The 14,530-nt window shown below is 43.1% G+C and overlaps 1 protein-coding gene across 5 annotated transcripts in view; it reads right to left on the reverse strand.

Moving 5' to 3' along the window:
• Positions 1 to 5,711: 5,711 nt before the first annotated feature.
• The window catches only part of TSHZ2 (teashirt zinc finger homeobox 2), a 204,157-nt gene continuing 195,338 nt past the window's right edge, over positions 5,712 to 14,530 (reverse strand). For all 5 annotated transcript variants that reach the window (XM_085519820.1, XM_015881853.3, XM_015881852.3 and 2 more), the window contains one exon: positions 5,712 to 13,479. Coding sequence is in view for 2 of the 5 variants with exons in the window: in XM_015881853.3 (XP_015737339.2) it covers positions 13,478 to 13,479 (2 nt within the window). In the remaining 3 variants the exon portion in view is untranslated. The remainder of the gene's footprint in view (positions 13,480 to 14,530) is intronic.

Here is a 14,530-nt window from a genome sequence, read left to right on the forward strand (position 1 = left end):
TTTGGAAATGGTGAATTCTGCCTGTGGTGCATGGAAGTGGGTTCATGGAGCCAACTGGGCGTAGGGGAACATTGCTGCTGAGAAATCTGTGAGCAGTGCTGAATGAAGTGTGCTGGATGTGAGCTTTGCAAGTCATCTTTGCCATTAACTGTGGTTTTCCTTTGGTGTTCCAAGTACGCTTTTGTTCCCTGTTAGTAGTGGTAGCTTTAATTATAAAGGTACAAGGGACTTTCCTTCTCTACTTTTAACAAGTGAACAGTAAAAATATACTCAGTCAACTAAATGTCGTGAAACTGAGGAAACAGCGTTGATTTTTTCATAGAAGGGAGAGCTAATATTAAATCACAAAACAGTTCCTTGTTCCCTTTTTAGTAAAAGAGGGGAATCTACAAGTTCGTTACTGAGCAGATTTCTCTGTTCATTTGCACACACTTAAGAAAAGTGCATTTAATTAGGATTAGCAAGTCTCTAAATTGCAGATGGTTCTCAGGGGAAAAAATAGTTATGAGTGCGTTCATGACATTAAAATCAGTACATTTAATTCAATTTCATCTTAATTCGTAACATCTAAAGTAGTAGTTCCTGCAGAAGATGTCTGTGTGATTTTAGGATTAGTAGAGAAAATGAGATCTAGCATTTCCAAACATGTAATGGCATGATTGCTCTGTGTAATTATGCAGATTGAGTAACTGCATGCCAATTACCAGAGCGCCCATCTTGACATGCACTGTTATCTGTGACAAGGGCCTGGTACATGAAATGTGGTTTTCTTAGTTAGGGGTTCATTACCAATAGATAATCTGAGCCCAAGACTGGGTCATGTGAAGTACTGCGAGAATCAGTAGTTAATAGGAACTGTTGGTGTGTAACTCCAGGGAGAGCAGTCTGATGGGCTGGGGATTGGATTACAAAACAAGAGATTTTTGTCTTTAATGCTTTTTAGACTGCAGTATTGATCTGTGTTCTGATCACAGACTGAAAAGTACAGCATATCTTCATTTAAGGAGATAAGTGCAAGGCTGTGGTATGAAGATAATTTGTTCTCAGTTTTATTACTGTACCTACTATAAATGAGCTGTATCTTTTTAGGACAGGTACATCAGCTTCACATTTGTTCTGCACGTGTTGAACATGAAAGTAAAGTATCATATTTCATGCCCTGCTCTGTTCAGAACTGAAGTGTGGAACTGGAAAATCCTGGATTTAGATAATACTGCTCCCTCTTCGAGGTTTCCTCCCTCTGTTCCTGCAGTGGTTATCTGTAGTTTGCCATACTCAGTACTTTGGCTGTCAGCTTCCAGGCTGAGCTGGGCTTTGAGGCCCCAGAACTTCTCACAAGCCTTGAAACTGGTGATGGAAATGTCGGCAGTGACCCCATCCATCAAGCCAAAAATCTGGGCCCGTTTTGGCATGGATGGACAACTTTTTGCTCAAGAAGGAAGTTTTTACTACGATAAAGTTTTGGGCTTCTCCAAAGAGGATGTATTTTCCAGGGCCTTCACTCTTTGAAATCCCCAGCTCTTCAATGTGTCACTGCGGCTCAGTGCAAATGAGTTAACTCCTCACTCTTCTCTCAGTCCCAAAGCTGCATCTCCCGTCCATTAGAGGAAGAGGCCTTGCATCTTCTATGAGAGGGAAAAAGGCTGTTACCTCTGCTCTAGGTGGGGTTTCCTGGAAATATTCATTATTGCTCCACTGGCTTGTTCTTATTAAGTGGTGGAAGCTCTGGAATGGATGAGGGGGGATGAGAAGTAATGTCATGTGTAAGAGAGAATCTTGTTTCCTCCTGCTGAGAGCTCAGTGTTTGAGCATTAGATGGCAGTGTTAGCAAAGAGAAGACACTGAAATAAGCTTCACAAGGAGAGCTCAGACAGTGGATGGACAAGCCAGCTACAATGGAAGTGCTATATATCTTAAGGCCAAGTTTACTTGGGGTTCTTAAATTATATAGCAATTACACAAAAGTAGGTGGAAATAAAACAAATGGAGATGCCTCAAAATATATCACACACAAGATGTTGACCTATTTAAATAGTTCACGTAGCAGAATTCTCAGTGTAACCTGCACACTTCACCCATGAATGAGGTGAACTAAAGGGATCTGCAGATGTAGAAGCGTTTTCTCCAACTTTCTCTTCTCATTCTATCAATATTTACTGAAACGTGCTGCTGCAGAGCAGATTTGGAGCGCAGTTTAGCTGCTGGCTACCATTATATTTGACTGCTTTTGTAATTAAATGATGCATTTTATAACACGGTGCACATCACTGAGACGTTTGTCTGGGTGAATCTTTAATATAAAACTATTTTCATGAGCAAATCTGGTCTAATAATTGTGCAACACTTTGGCATTTAAAGCTAATTTTACACGTATGAAATGTCTTCATTCATCCTTTATGAATGTAATGACCTAATGCAATTACTAATTTTTCATCCCGTGAATAATCGCTTGCATGGAGCCGAGTGTGATTTCATCCCTGTGACTGGGGAAGCGGTGGCAGGAGGAGCATCACCTGCGTGGCCATGGGGCTGTGGGCTGTCCAGGCAGCTCTGGAAGACCAGGAGATGGGTTTGGTGTAAAGCAAAAAGTGCCCTTCAACTTGTAGAAGCAGCTTTCGTTTTGTCACGAGCGATGACATTTCAGCTTAGAGTTCTGATCTATATATATATATATATATATTTGTGTGTACGTATCTTCTCTCAAAAAGTTAATTAAAAACATTTCTAAATAAAGTAATTTTTTCACAAACTCAGTGACATTTTAATGTCAGAGTTGAGCATAAATTGTTCAGGAAAACAGAAGGTCAGAGAAATTAGAATTAATTCAGAATAATGTTTGCACCGAAGCTGGATTTTTTCCCTGCGTTCTTTCCATATCTGCTCACAGAGCCTCCATTCAGTCCTGAAGCATTTCAGCCTGCACAGAGGGTTGCGTTCATGTCTGGTTTGGTTTTCTGCTGGGTGCGGAGGAATAGCTCTGCTCCTCACTCATCTTCCTTGTATAGATATAGATATAGATACACTCCTTGTATAGATAACATGTTTTCCAGGCTCAGTTTTTTGGCAAACTTTACAGCGAATCGCCCTCTAACTGAAGCTCTGCCGCAGTGCCCTTGTGCTGCTGATGTGGTTTGCTGCTCTAGGCCTCAAACAGAGCTGGACCCAATGAGATTTCACACTTCTTCATTTCTGTTTCCTTTTGATCTACGTTTATTGTTGTGTTTGTGTTTAGGTTTACATTTCTTTTCTCCCTTCCTCTGCAGCTGATACTCGAAGTTAAAAGGTAACTGAACTCACGGTTTCTATTCAATTGGATCTTGTAAAACTCTTTTAGCAGAAACTTGGGCGATTTGACAGAATTTATTTTCAGATTGAAATGTTTCTTTTCCAGCAAGAACCGTTGTTTTCCTATTGACTCCAACAGCCTCTGCTGATCATCTTTAAAGCATTAGCACAACTGTTTTCAGATGGACCCTATGTACCAAACGTCAGCTTTTCCCCTTCCCTAACCCCATGCACTGCTGGTTGTCTGAGCTCAGGGGCTGCTTGTTTTCCTCGTTTAAGCTCAGTGAACTCTGGGATGAGCATGGCCAGAGCTATTGATATTCCATCGTTACTGCAGAGGAACAGGCCAACAAACTTCTCCAACCCTTGTGCTGCTGCTCAGTTCTTGTTAACTAAATGGAAGTCAACCACCCGTCCATTAAATCCTGCTGACAACCCACCCTGTGTGGCACAAAACCTCCTGAGCTGCCCCAGGCTGGCTCAGCAATGTGGTCCCTCTGCAAGGTCTGTAGCACTGGTGGCACAGTGCAGCTGGCCAGGCACTGCTCCGTGCCTGGACTTTGCAGTCAGCCCATCTTTACACTGCAAAGCATTCAGCAGGGGGAGATGGGACTAAATTTATTCTTGAATTGTTGAATAATGTAATATACGTGTTGTACATAAAAGGATCACAAACCACCCCGCCTGATTCTCCTATGAAAACATTTAACTTTTATTAAATCAAGACAGTTTTAAGCAGCAGCAGAAATGAAAGCAAAAGCAGCAACTGAAACAGCTTTCAAAGTTGCCCTGTAGCCAAAAGAGCCATCTGAGAAGCTGCAGGGTTGATTTTGTTTGTTTGTTTGTTCTGTTGGAGTGAATCACCAACAATTAACAGAAAAAAAGATCCGAGTTCAAACCCTCCGAATAACTCCGAGCTGTCTCCATGCTCTGCAGCTGGTACAAGAAGCAGGACTTGGCTCAACCCCGCACAGCGGGTCCAGCCCCGGGATGGACAAGGTCTGGCCTCTTATGGCCCATGGGCTCACCCTGCAGCCAGGTGCTGCTCAGGAGCTGGGGCACGTTCCAGCAGGGCTGGTGCTTCATGGAGCTGTAAACATATTCGCAGTCAATGCGCCGTGCAGGTGAGACTCACCTCAGGCAAAGATTTGGCCCCAAACCCATCAAAGATGCCTAAAGCATTAACTGTGCTTCCCAGGGAAGCAAGTGGCAGAGGACCCCGCTGCTGGAGTTAAGTCAGAAAGGCGAGACAAAGCCCCGGGGAGCGGTCTGCAGGGAACAAACCTGTATTGGCAGACAGCAAGATAAATTGGATGATCTAATAGTCCTTTTCCATCTCTAAGTTTTATGATTCATTTGTTATTTTAGCCATCTCTATATATTTTTTATTTCACCCTAGAGGGGTTTCTTGAGATGTGTGCAATATATTCCTTTAAAAAAAATATAAAAATCACTTAAAACAACAACAACCCCTATTGCAGAATCTGAGGCTCTGGCTCATTGTCACACTTGCTAATGAGCGACCTGGAGTGCAGGAGAGTGGTCCTTGTCCTTTGGTCCCAGCGTGCAGGATGGGCCTTGGGGCTGCAGGTGGGATGGGATGGCAGTGTTTGGCTCTGAGCACTGAGGGTGGGAGGCTGGGGAGGAAGGGAAGGATGGTGCTGGCTGGTTGTCCCCTGAGCAGGGCTTGGGAACGGCTTGGGAAGAGGAGAAATGCCTGGAGCTGTGCTGCTGCCTCCAGGTCATCTTCTATTTCATCACCCCAAGGAGGAGCGATGGCGATTACATACAGCCAACAGGTGATACCGTACCCATCAAAATTTAATGCGTGCAAGTCTTGGGAATCTCTGCCTCTGCTGGCCTGGCCTCATCTGCAGTAAATAACAAGCGATGGCTCGTGCGGCATCGGTGTGAGCTGCTGAGCTCCGGCATGTGAGGCATCGCAGGGAGCGTGACGGGGAGCGAGGGAGTGCTTAGGGAAACTAAGTGTTAAACAGAGCCATCCGTCTGAGGTGGAGCAGTTGAGAGAAGGGTATTTGGTATCTCAATCATGCCTGCTTTATGGCTAGAGAGCCCTGGATTTGTGTGACAGCGGCCCAATGCCTCGCTGTAGATTACATCATAAATAACCCAGGCATGGAGTGGTCAGAGGAGCCAGATGAGGGAAGGAGAAGGATGTGCCGAAACAAGCCCAGGACGGGGCCGCTACATTTTCCTTTCCTATTTTTATTCTTATTTGTTATTTAATGTTATTACCCGGGGGAAGGGAGGCTGCTCCAAACCCTCTGTGAGCTACTAAGACAGGCGCGTTCCTGTGGCTTTCACTCCTGCTGCCTCCCCAGGTCAGTCCTTTTCTTCTCCGTACAGAAAGAAAGGAGGGGGGGAAAGAAAGAGAGAAAAGAAAAACCCACACGAAAATCAATCCATCAAATGTCATTACAGATTTATTAAGCCTGATGTAGAAAGACTTTTAACAGTAACATCTTCAGAAAGCATAAAAAGAGCACTTCTGTTCAGTCTTGTGCTTTGAAAATCTAAATATATTTTTATCATATAAATAATTCTTTTCATGTTTTAAGTGCATCTGTTTTTTTTTTTTGTTTTTTTTTTTTTTTCCTTTTCAAATTTCCATTTTACAATTGGCCAAAACTGAAGTCTGCATCGACTGAAATGAAGCCATTTGCAAAGCTAATGATGTTGTGAAGCATGTCTATGGTGAACCGTATCAGCTAGATTTCAGAAAGGTAGTTCAATGAGTGCAGCATTAAAATGAGGGACAGCCTCCAGCAAAATCATAATTGAACACACCCAAGTCCTTAATGTCTGCAGTTGGGTTTCCTGATGCAAATTACGATAACATTTCAGATGTGAGCAGTCGCTTTCCAATAGCTGCAGTGGAAAAGAGACATTTTATGCCACAAAGGAAAGAATTACCATGTTTAAAAATGTAAATAATATATGTATAGAAACCTTTTTTATGGAAATGAGGCATTCAGGATTATGGGAGCAGTTTGGGCTATTTTTTTTTTCATTTTTTTTTCTTTTTTTTTCCTTTTTCCCCTTTTAAACACAACAGATAAAGATGTGTGATCTATTATTGATCTATTATTCAGGGCTTTAATTACAGTTCTAAAACTGCGAAGATTTTATTTAAAAAGAAGTAAAACTGAAAATCCCTGGGCAGAAAAAACTAACATTTGCTGCGCTGATTTTTTGCTTTTTTAACAACCATTTGCCACGATAAAAACACAGGACACAAAATCGCTGCTTTGGAATCGTCCACAGAAGGACTTCCTTAGATGCGCTGAGATCCAGGCGCCGTCCTGCACATCAGCAAATGCATCAGCATAAATAGGTGTGACCTGATTTAAATACAACGAGATCCATCGTCCTGATGGTTCATAACCGGTCTTGGGGGGGGGGGGGGCCCAAAAGAATAAAAGCGGTAATTTCCTGTAGTATAAATTATACAAATTTATTGAGCCACCAACCGAATATATATATATATATATATATATATGTATGTGTATATATATATATATGAATCTACCAGGAACATTTTTCACTTCGCTTCGTTTACGTGGGCAGTAACAAGCGACCGATTGGAAGCGGAGCTGCCTGCGGGCCGGGCGCTGTGCTGAGCCCGCAGCGCCGCTAGGTGGGACGGTCCGACCGCACAGCGGCTGCACCCGAGCGCTGGTAGCATCGGAACGGAGTGAAACATGGCTTTGATTAAAGCAGCCTGTTGGCTCAATAATCTTAGTCATTTTAAAAACATCCTTAATGTGGAAGAGGAACGCTGCGATGTCAGAAACGGCCTTGGGGCCCATTATAAGCAGCAACAAAATAAATAAGGGGGAGAAATGAGAGGGTCATGAAAACGAAATTAAGCTAATGTTTCAAATTTTGACAATTATGAATAGTTCCTCATAGAAGACATTAAAAAAAAAAATATTCAGGCACTATTAGATAAAATACAAAGAGAATAATTGTACGTGTATGAGTTTTCCCATGGGACAAAACATGCTTTAAAAGCAAAACTTGAGTGAGCTTTCCCCTTCCCTCCCACCCCCCATCCCCCGGTACAGCCAGCAGTTGGGCAGCTCTCATGCAAACACAGCTTTGCTTCTCTCAGTTCCTCCAAAAACCCATCCCTAATTCCTGTATGAGCCATTAAAGGTGACGACCCAGAAGATAAACAAAAATTACAAGCATATTTTCTAGGAAAAAAAATAAAAAATAAAAATAAAAATCCCCTGTTATGGACCAATTTTTCTTTTTTCTTTTTTGTAGGAAACAGAAACAAGCAGATATACCAAAATCTCGTGTTCAGAACATGGCAATATAGTTATATATACAACTATGTACAGTATAAAAATGCATCGAAGGCGTAACTTTCCATCCCGACAAGCTGCAGTGCACCACGAGGAGCAGCTTGGCTCCTTGGCCCCAGGTGCACAGGCAATGTATCTGTACAGCATGCGCTCCTTACAAAACCAGTGCGGCAGCACTGCAACGTTCTACATAGAAGTCCCCATCCGTCCTCTCTGAAAGGAATCCCGTCCGTGTTGTTAGTACAAAAGATGCCTTTAATCTTTCATTTTGCAATTTGTAATATATACAATTTTTTTTTTTTTATTGTTTAAAGAGAAATAAGTTTTTTGATTCATTTTATTATTATTATCACGTTAAACAAAACGCCAGAAGTGACACCACGGCTCACGTACGTAACCTAAAGATGATGCTGCCAATAGGGAACGTGCCACGTACTGCGAGCACTGGGGCACTGCGAACCCGAGAGCTTTACCATGATGGCCAACTATGCCCTGATTAAAATGGGGTTGGATCTCTTACGGTTTGTGCCAATATATTCAAGATAATAAAAAACAAGACCAGGAAAAAGAAAAGCAACATCAACAACAACAAAAACCCACAAAAAAAAAACAAACCCAAGAAAGGAAAGGACAGATAAGCAGCGCCCGAGCACCGTGCAGGAGGGCATCTCGTACCGGAGACATATGACAGTTAAGTACCCTGAGCCAAATAAGAACTGTTTAGCTTGTCAGCTTTTGCAACCTGTATTGCACATTCCAGCACTTGCTGTGTTCTAAAGCCAAAACGCTGCTTTGTGTATCCTGAAGAGACCTGCAGCTTCGCTCGGTGCTGAGTGCCACAGATGGGCACAGATATGGAGGGACCCAGTGAGGGAGGAAGGCGATGGCTGCAGTGTGACACGGCTGCACTCGGCAAGGCTTTATTCCCATTTTCCTTTTAAAACCTGTCTTTATTTCCTGCTTTCTCATCTGAGATGTCTATGGAAAGAATTTGTTGTCTTCACTCGGATCCAAAAATGTAACAGAGGAAAGTTTGCACAGCGAAATGGTGTGACCTCAGCAGACACCCGACCTGCTGCAGTGAGCATGTAAAGTCCAACAGGGCTTTCTATGAAGGCCTGAAGCCATTTCATGAGCTGTGAGTGAGGGCAATCTGGAGGCTAATGACTATGGTCGGGCCCAGTGGTACCGCTACTGGTGCAGATGAAGCAGCTCCTTAATTTGGTGACAGCAATGAAGCTCCCAAACTCTGCTTCCTGGGAGCAAAAACGATGCATCGGGCTGTGCAGGAGATGGGCACAAAAAGGCAGTGCTTTCTAAAAAATATAGAGGTGGTTATATCAGTTCTTTTGCTTGGGGACAGATGGCCCTTAAAGCCTGTTGTAATTGCAATGTATTGATTGGGAATCTGTGATCAATACTGCCTTTATGGTGAGAATTTTAAATATAAATTGCATCGTATATCTGTTTGAGAAGACAAAATCTCTGTGTGACAGAGAGCCACCTCCATTCGCAGGAACACTTGGACCAGCTGGAGAGTTATGGTGGGGATGGGAATGGAGATGGGGACATGGCCTCAGCCCAGCCCGTCCCCAAGCACTGAGCAGAGCCCCGCTGTGCTGGGAAGAAGCTTCCATGGAAACCTCTGTCTGGCACCTTTGGCCATGTATTTCCTTGGTGGCTTTGGCTGCAGTGTCATCTTCCTGCAGGACTCATCCCAGGGCTGCTTGGTGCTGGGGACAGACTGCAGGCAGGGTCAGGCTGTTGGTAATTAGCAGAGAGAAGCACCCTAACAGCAAATCCCTTTGGGTAGCATTTACCCAAGAGCTGCCCTAAACCCCATTGTTTTTTCATGATTTTTCTGTACTCAGCCCTTCCATTGCAAATTGCTGTTTGTTTTCTGCGCAAAGCCCATCTGTGCCCACACACCTCATGCATGGAGCTGCTCCATGGGCACAAAGAATTGGATCAGTGGCAAATAGGGAGCTCTGTCAAAATACGATCGAGGAAAGAATAGAGATGAAAACTTAGGGAAGCAGTAATTGCCCTGCAGATGTGTGAGTTGGCACCACAGCCTTTAAGGCTGGCTTGGAAGGCCTCAACCCCTATTGTGTTAATATATAATTATTGATTTTAAACATGACTTCCTATATCCTCCATGATCTCTAAAGAAGCTCAGGAGGTCAGTCCTGTAAATACTTTCACAAGTAGGTAATAAAAATCATGATGAAGTTGCATTGACAAGTAATTACTGGGTAGGTTTGTTAGCGGATTCTCAAAGATTTTTTTAAACCAACAATTATTATTGCACTAATGACAGCCATTTTTAAAGTTAAGTGTCCCTCTCCTTCTCAACTGAAATAATAAAGGCCTGGAAAAAAACACCTGAGACCGACATACTGGAATTCTTATATATTAGGTTCCAAAGAGATGCTAATTTTGTCTCCCCACTTTTTAAAATAGATATATCTTTTTAAGGTGATATGGCTTATTTTGACATGCACGGGGGCAGGGAGGGAGCTCTGGTTTCTGAATAAATCTCTCAAAGCAGTGTACACGGATAACAATTCTTGCTGCTTTATTGCACTGCAAGAGCATAAACAGCTTGGATACGTGGTGTATCAATATGCCACTTGTTAATAAGCAAGGACGTGAATCATAAATATTCGGCTGTTTGATCACCAGGCTTTTAATTAATGTTTTGATGATCTCCAATAAGAATAAAAGTCAGAGCGATAGATATTGAGTAGATACGACAGAGAAAAGATGCAATGATTTTCTATGTTACCTGATTTATATGACAGATAAACTATCAACTCATCCAGTTTCATACAGAGAAAGAGAGAGGAGAGACGTTACATTTGCTTTTTTTATATCTTATTGTAAAAAAAAAATAAAAAAAATCACTTAATTCAGATGTGTATATAAAATGTTCCCAGAGGACAGCGATGCAGGAGGAATAATCAAGGTTTAGCACTGTGTAATAAAGGTTTGTGGCCAGATTTCAAAAGAAGTAGCTGTTCCTGCCTTTGCCTTTGCAAAGCTTCTTTAGCAAAGCAAGGCGTGGGGTGAGCCAGCCCCCATCAGTGGGATCAGCCCCAAATCCACCGTGCTTCCAGCCCTGACAGCCAGGGAGCCCACACAAATGGGGCGGTGGGGGATGCTGGCCCCATTCCTCACCACGAGCACAACCACAGCCTGCTGCGGGCATGGGAACGCCTCTCTTCTGCCAAAGCTGAGCAGCAGGTGCCCTGCAGAGCCCAGACACTTGGGCTGGGGGAGCCCCTCCTGCAGGCTCCTGGCCACATTTCTGCCATGGCAGACTGCAGAACACCCACCAGTGGGAGCAGGAGACGGTGGGAATTTCATCCATCGAGGGCCAGAATGGACCCAGTAGTGCTCCAGGGCCCATAAAAGCTGGGGAAGGGAGCAGGGATGGGGCCACACAGGCAGTTTCTCACCAGTGGTGCTGGGTTGCGGCGCTGCTTTTGGGGCCTCACCTTGTGTAACTTCACTTAATAACTCTGAACTGGGCTGTGCAATTTAACAGCTTCTGCGGAGCTCGATGCTAATGCATTGATTTTGCTTTAATAGAATTTTGTTGTCAATGGACGGCACTCAGCACGGCGCAGGCTTCAATCTTAACCCATCTGAAGGCTCTGCTCGTTTCCAGTTGAGCTCCGTTCATTTCCAGTTGAATAGGTTAAGCAAAGACAGACCTCACTGTTCTCAATTCACTTTATGATCCTCCCATCATAAAAAATAATATCAGCACCTTGCTTTTCATGTCAGAACTACATTTGAGCTGCTATTCCCTATGCCCATGAGTAAATCCCATAAAAGCCGCCCCGTTGTACTGTCGCTATTTTTCCTTGTGGATGATTGATTGATGGATGAGTGCTGACACTTCAATGAAGCTATTTCGACTGCCATCTCAATCCGATGATGTGAGGGGTATATTTTCTGTCCATGCCTCATTACTTCAGAATGACATTCCTGGAACTTCATTTACTTTTTCCCTCCTTCCCTCAAGCGCCATATTTTTTCCCATCTAGGTTATGCATGCCATAAAAAAAGCAATTTGCTATTATATGTGGCATAAGGGCAACTCTTTCCCTAGGAGGTAAATAAGAAGGGCCTTTTTTTTCCTCCTCCACGTTGAATTTAGGGATCATCTCAAAATTTTCCAAACATCTCCAAAAGAGACCCATGCGCAAAAGCAAGGGGGGATACAGTGAACACATTCAGTCTGATGCTGTCAATGCTGCACTTCAATTTTATCCTCGAATGTCTAAAATACAACAGTAAAGGACACCCCAAAGCCCTCTCTCTTGCATGAGAAAAATCCAATTCTCCAATTGTGCCTAGCATACTTTGAGTATTTCATTTGTGACGGAGCAGAGGTTTGCAACTGAATCCAGACTTCTCTTGCCTTTGAGACTCAGGAAAGTTCATCGTTAAATGCCGAGATGGATTTGTCTGCTGCAGGTTGCTCCATCTGCCAGGAAATGCTCAGCTGGAGCAAGCAGGGCTCTGCAGGCAGCGTGTTGGGTCACACGGAGCTGGTGGCATCAGGATGCCCAGCAAGCTTTGTGAGTTGACTCGGGACCCGATTTTAATCTGTGTAATACAGTATTCCCGTTAATAATAATGTATAATTAAGACATCCGTTAAAAATCCATAACGTTAATTTAATGGAGAAAATCTAATACAGTTCTATTGGAATTTTTACGTTAAATTAACTTTAACGGGCTTTTAATGGATGTCTTAATTAGATCTCATTATTAACGTGAATATTCCACAAATTAAAACTGGGTGCTCAAAGTTTTAATGAAAAAAGTTCGGAGCACCGATTCGAAGTTGCCGTCCTCAGCCCTCACCCTGACCTCACACCGGGCCATGGACCCAAAGGGGCTCCATTGGCTCCAACTGAGAGATCCAGGTTTACACGCACCAAGCTGAGAAAGGGTTTGTACTTTATTACCTTGTATCTATATATAGATATTTATACAGTGATATTTATATATAGATATCCCTATATTCATTTAACGCTCAATAATCTAACAATAGTACTTCTGTCTAAAAATCACTCCATCGCATGTCTCGTCATAAACCGTAACGGAGATTTAAATATATATATATATCTGAGGAATAAAACAAACGGAAAGTAATCCATTTCAAACAAATCTTTGGCAGCAACATGGTTAAGCATAACTATTCGAACAACTTGCACAGAAGATTAACATTGTTCGGAGGTTTTTTGGCTCAGAATCTGTTTTAACTTAATAATTCTTGTACTTACTGTGATGTATTGATCCCTAGTGCAATGACTGGATTGGGCAACCCAGGTGCAACAGTAATAGCTGCACTGAATAGAAACATTTCCTTTAGACAAACTATCCCAAAGGGGTTATAAATAGGAAATGGACATTACCATGAACAGCAAAGCTTCCAATGTGACTGCATCTTGTGTAGAACAGTTGGACATTAAACCAGGAAGAATTTTTTTTTCTTTTTTTCCTGTCAAGTGTTACAAATTGACAAAATAAGTACATCAATGTTCTCAGTCATTATCTTACTTCAGTGGCACTTTGTTTTAGTGACAGCAAAAAGGGACAGTGGAGACCAGACAGCCCCAGTGCAGTTTATCAATGAAAATCTAATATCGTCCATAAGCAGGAGAGTGGAAATCAATACTTCATTACCAAATTGTTAGTGAGGATGAAGAAGAATAGCTGGAGATTTTTTGGCAGTCTTCTCAGTCCGGGTTGCTGTGAGTTCAATGTCAGGATTGGGGTGATGTGCAGAGATGGGCTGGGTGTGGAGCCTGGGCTGGAGGGCTGGAGCTAAGGCATTCGTCCTGCAAGCAGAGCAAGAGGAAGCAGCGTTACCAACACTGTAACCACATGTCCACATTTCATCAGATGTGGATTTTTATGCAGTGAAATTGAGTCAGCTTTGCTTTATGCCATCCACCCCTCAGCTCACAAAAAGGCAAGGACATGCAGCTCATGAGCACTCAGTTGAGCTGCAGATGCCCCTGAAGAGTTTCATTTTACAGCTGGTCAAGAACATGCTCCAAAATCCTCACGCTGACCCAGACACCCTGGTGCCCACATTGTGCTTAAGTTTCTGGGCTATTCCTGAGCTGTTTCTTCTTCTGCACCTCCCCTCCCCAGCATCACAAGCTTCTCCTCTACATGGACCTTTCCTGCTCTGCACTGCCTAGAAGTGCAAAGTGTCTCTCCTTGTGAAGTTACTTGCACATGGAGATGGAGGCAGCTTGCTTTACTTAATCCAAGAAGTGAGTTTAAAAGTTCAGCCCATTGCTGAGTTCTGTTTTGCTCATAACCTGGGAGAAAAATACCGAGAAAAGCAGTAGGGAAAAAAAAAAAAAAGAAGGAAGAATAGGGTGAGAAATGGGGCAAGCAAGAAATGGAGGGACAGTCAATCTGGAGAGAGAGCACAGGAAAGGAAAATAACAGACCAGCAGTGGACAAAGAGAAATACGTCACTGAGAAACGTATCTGTTGAAGGGTGTGCACACTTCAGACACAACACAACCCAGATCCTGAGGTGTGCGCTGGATATTCCAGCTAAATCAACCGGAAATTCAGTAGCAGCTTTTATTTAAGTAAAACAAATGGAGCTTAACAAAAAAAATCCAGAAAGTCCATTGACTCCATGCTGATTAGCTGATAATTTGGTTTGTCTCACAGTATCCTGACCCCTTCAGTTCTCACAGAGATGCTGTTTTGCACTGGTTGGTCCAGATCTGCAATGGAGAAGTTGGAAGGAAAGAACTGGTGTTGGCAGCTAAATGTAGAGATTCTGGGCACCTGAGAGTTCAAGGAAGTCCATCTGAAGCTGTGGTGAATACCTCAGATCATTATTCCCTCTTGAAACACACT

The sequence above is a fragment of the Coturnix japonica genome, chromosome 19, assembly GCF_054131305.1.
Source record: "Coturnix japonica strain WE chromosome 19, WE-NBRP24, whole genome shotgun sequence".
In the NCBI taxonomy this organism is placed as follows: Eukaryota; Metazoa; Chordata; class Aves; order Galliformes; family Phasianidae; genus Coturnix; species Coturnix japonica.